This window comes from Muntiacus reevesi, chromosome 2 (assembly GCF_963930625.1).
Source record: "Muntiacus reevesi chromosome 2, mMunRee1.1, whole genome shotgun sequence".
In the NCBI taxonomy this organism is placed as follows: domain Eukaryota; kingdom Metazoa; phylum Chordata; class Mammalia; order Artiodactyla; family Cervidae; genus Muntiacus; species Muntiacus reevesi.
The window spans coordinates 59,072,550-59,075,934 of record NC_089250.1 but is presented as its reverse complement, the minus strand read 5'-3'; the positions used below and the strand labels follow the sequence as shown (position 1 = coordinate 59,075,934).

The 3,385-nt window shown below is 54.5% G+C and overlaps 1 protein-coding gene across 1 annotated transcript; it reads left to right on the top strand.

The window, feature by feature from the left end:
• ZCCHC3 (zinc finger CCHC-type containing 3) lies at positions 1-3,011 on the top strand. The gene has a single exon (XM_065921778.1). The coding sequence runs from the start codon at positions 339-341 to the stop codon at positions 1,551-1,553; it is 1,215 nt and encodes a 404-aa protein (XP_065777850.1). The 5' UTR covers positions 1-338; the 3' UTR covers positions 1,554-3,011.
• Positions 3,012-3,385: the final 374 nt, after the last annotated feature.

Sequence of the window (3,385 nt, the reverse complement as noted above, 5' to 3'; positions counted from 1 at the left end):
CTTGCGAAACACCAAATCCTCGAGAGCGAGGGCAAAGCTGCCAAACCCTCGCGACGGCCAGGGACGCGCTCCAAGAGCCCCATCCTGCTTCGGAGCCGAGGAGGTGGGGTTGGAGCGAGCACCAGCGGAAACGCGGTCCGGCCTTTACCAGGGGGTTCCCGGCCCGCAGCCGCAGGCCGCCCGAGAGCCTCAAGTAAATACTTTGGAGGGGCGGGGAAGAGAAGCATCGAATTTCAAAAAAAAAAAGCCCAAACCCCCACAGCCCCGGGCGGGCGGGCGCGCGCGATGGGCGCACTTTGGCTGCGGGAGCGAGTGGAGGATGCTGGGAAGGAGGTAAAATGGCCACCGGCGGCGGCGCGGAGGAGGAGAGGAAGCGGGGGCGGCCGCAGCTCCTGGGCCCCGCGCGCCCGTCGACCAGAGCCGAGGAGGCCGAGGGCGGCCGCGAGAAGATGGGCTGGGCCCAAGTGGTGAAGAACCTGGCCGAAAAGAAAGGCGAGTTTCGTGAGTCGCGGCCGCCGCGGCGGGAGGAAGAGAGCGGCAGCGGCGCGGGAGGCGGGCTCGGCGCTCCCGCGGGTCTGGCGGCGCCGAATCTCGGCGACTTCCCCCCAGCAGGCCGCGGGGACCCGAAGGGCCGCCGGAGAGACCCAGCCGGAGAGGCGGCGGACTCCCGCAAGAAAAAGGGTGCAGCCGAGGCGGGCAGGAGGAAGAAGGCTGAGGCGGCAGCCATGGCGACCCCGGCGAGGCCCGACGCGGCCGAGGACGCAGCCGACCGGCCCCCCCTCGACGAGCAGGCTACGGCGGCTGGCCCCGCTGCAGGCCCGGGTAAGGGCCGCTTCCTCGTGCGCATCTGTTTCCAGGGAGACGAGGGCGCCTGCCCAACCAGGGACTTCGTAGTGGGCGCTCTCATCTTGCGCTCCATCGGCATGGACCCGAGCGACATCTACGCGGTCATTCAGATCCCAGGCAGCCGCGAGTTCGACGTGAGCTTCCGTTCGGCGGAGAAGCTAGCCCTGTTCCTGCGCGTCTACGAGGAGAAACGCGAGCAGGAGGACTGCTGGGAGAACTTCGTGGTGCTGGGGCGGAGCAAGTCCAGCTTGAAGACGCTCTTCATTCTCTTCCGGAACGAGACGGTGGACGTGGAGGACATCGTGACCTGGCTCAAACGCCACTGCGATGTGCTGGCCGTGCCCGTGAAAGTGACCGACAGGTTTGGGATCTGGACCGGGGAGTACAAGTGCGAGATCGAGCTGCGCCAGGGGGAGGGAGGAGTCAGGCACCTGCCGGGAGCCTTTTTCCTGGGGGCCGAGAGGGGCTACAGCTGGTACAAGGGGCAGCCCAAGACGTGCTTTAAATGTGGTTCCCGGACCCACATGAGCGGCAGCTGCACACAGGACAGGTGCTTCAGGTGCGGGGAGGAGGGGCACCTGAGCCCTTACTGCCGGAAGGGCATCGTGTGTAACCTCTGTGGCAAGCGAGGACACGCCTTTGCCCAGTGTCCCAAAGCGGTTCACAATTCCGTGGGAGCTCAGCTAACCGGCGTGGCCGGGCACTGAACACCCGCCTTCCAACCAGGGTGAACACAGAGCCAGCTTACCCCTCTTAAGTGCCAAAACTTTTTTTTAAACCATTTTTTATAGTTTTTTGAAGGAGATCTTAAACCTACAAGAGACATCTCACTCTGCCTTCCTAAATCGAGTTTACTCCTTTTGGCCTTTCCTGAATTTGGTGACTCTGTCATCAGCAATGACTACCGAGAACTGTAGTGTGCAGATATGTTGCCCTGCCCTTTTTTACATTTTATTTTCATTTTTGTATTCGGAGACCTTTTTTTTTTTTTTTTTCCTGGTACTTTTTTACTTCCTACGCCGTGTCTTCTCCCTTGGTTTTTACCTTTGGAGCTGCCTTGCTCATCTTTATGCCCCAGTGCTAGGCAGGGGCCCAGCACATGGTAGGCACTCCATCAGTGTTTATTGAATTGAGAACATCCTTGACTCTGGCTTCTGTCAGGGTGTTTATCTTTTGCAGTTCATCCCGTCCCCTTTTAATTTGCTGCTTCTAATCTGTGTGGTCTGAGAATTTTGTGAAACCAGTGTTGTTAGAAGTGTATGTAACCTGAGTCAATAAGCTCTGAATGGTGGCCACGGGCCTCTCCTATGGCATTAGAATGCATGGACTTTGTGACAGCGCTTTCAGTGGCTCAGAAGCCATTCTCACAGAATCATGGAATCTAGTTTTCCTGCTGGAAAGGACCTAAAAGTTGGTTAAGACCAATCCCCTGGTTTTCCAACAGATGAAAAAGTACCAGAGAGGTTAGATGAGTGGGTCGAAATCACAGAGCTGTCTGGTGCCAGAGCTAGCCTAGAGTAGAGTTCCCTGACCCCAAGCCTGGTGCTCATTCCACTACCTCTCACACTTCACAACATATTCCTCAACACTTGAGGGCCCAGAAAGTCTGCTCTTTCCAGAATAATGAGCCCAGGGAAATGCTAAGACATCATCTGGGGGACAAAGCAGAAGATTTGGTAGGGGCTTCAGAACTCTTGGGAGATATGGAAGGGACAAAGGAACACAATCCAGGGTGCACTCTGATGCCCGGGGTACCACATCTGGACTAAAGTGGCCCAGGTCTTTGTGACCTTTCCCCTCCCCAGCCATCAGTGAGAAGTAGAAGCCCTCCTGAGTAAAGAAAGGTTTACATTTGCACCTTAGCCTCAGTAGCTAGAGCCCCTAGAGAAGCAGCTAACTGGAGCTCATCTGCAACCTTCTGGCTCACAGGAGAAAATGGAATTCTAAGTGAGCTGTTAACTCTAAAATGTACTTGGTTAAATAGGCCAAGTGAGAGGGCATTGGGTCTACTAAGTGTTACCGAGTTAAAGTAGAAAAGACAGTACACTGCTTTTCTTACAGTTTTTGTCTTTCCTTTATGTTTTGCTATTTCCTTGTGGCTTAGAATGTAAAATCGATTGTTTAAAGTTTTGTTCTGAATAAATATTTATCTTTTGTATTGCTAATGCTGCTGCACTATTTCCTTTCAAAATGTTGACTGCATAGGTTCACAGACCCTAGTTCAACCAAGGCTTGCCACACACCATTTGTTTACCTTGCAAACAGATGTCCAGCTCCACAGGCAACATTTTACACCTACTGTGTTGTCCCCTGATGCTGAGAAAGACTGAAGGCAAAAGGAGAAGGAGGCAGCAGAGGATGACATGGTTAGATAGCATCAATGACTCAATGAACAATAATTTGAGAGAGCTCCAGGAGAGAGTGAAGGACAGAGGTGCCTGGTGTGCTGTGACTGAACAACAACAAATGTTGTCCCAGGCCCTTGGGAGTTGTTACCTAAACCTCTGCATCAGAATCACTTAGTATATGAAACTAAAAT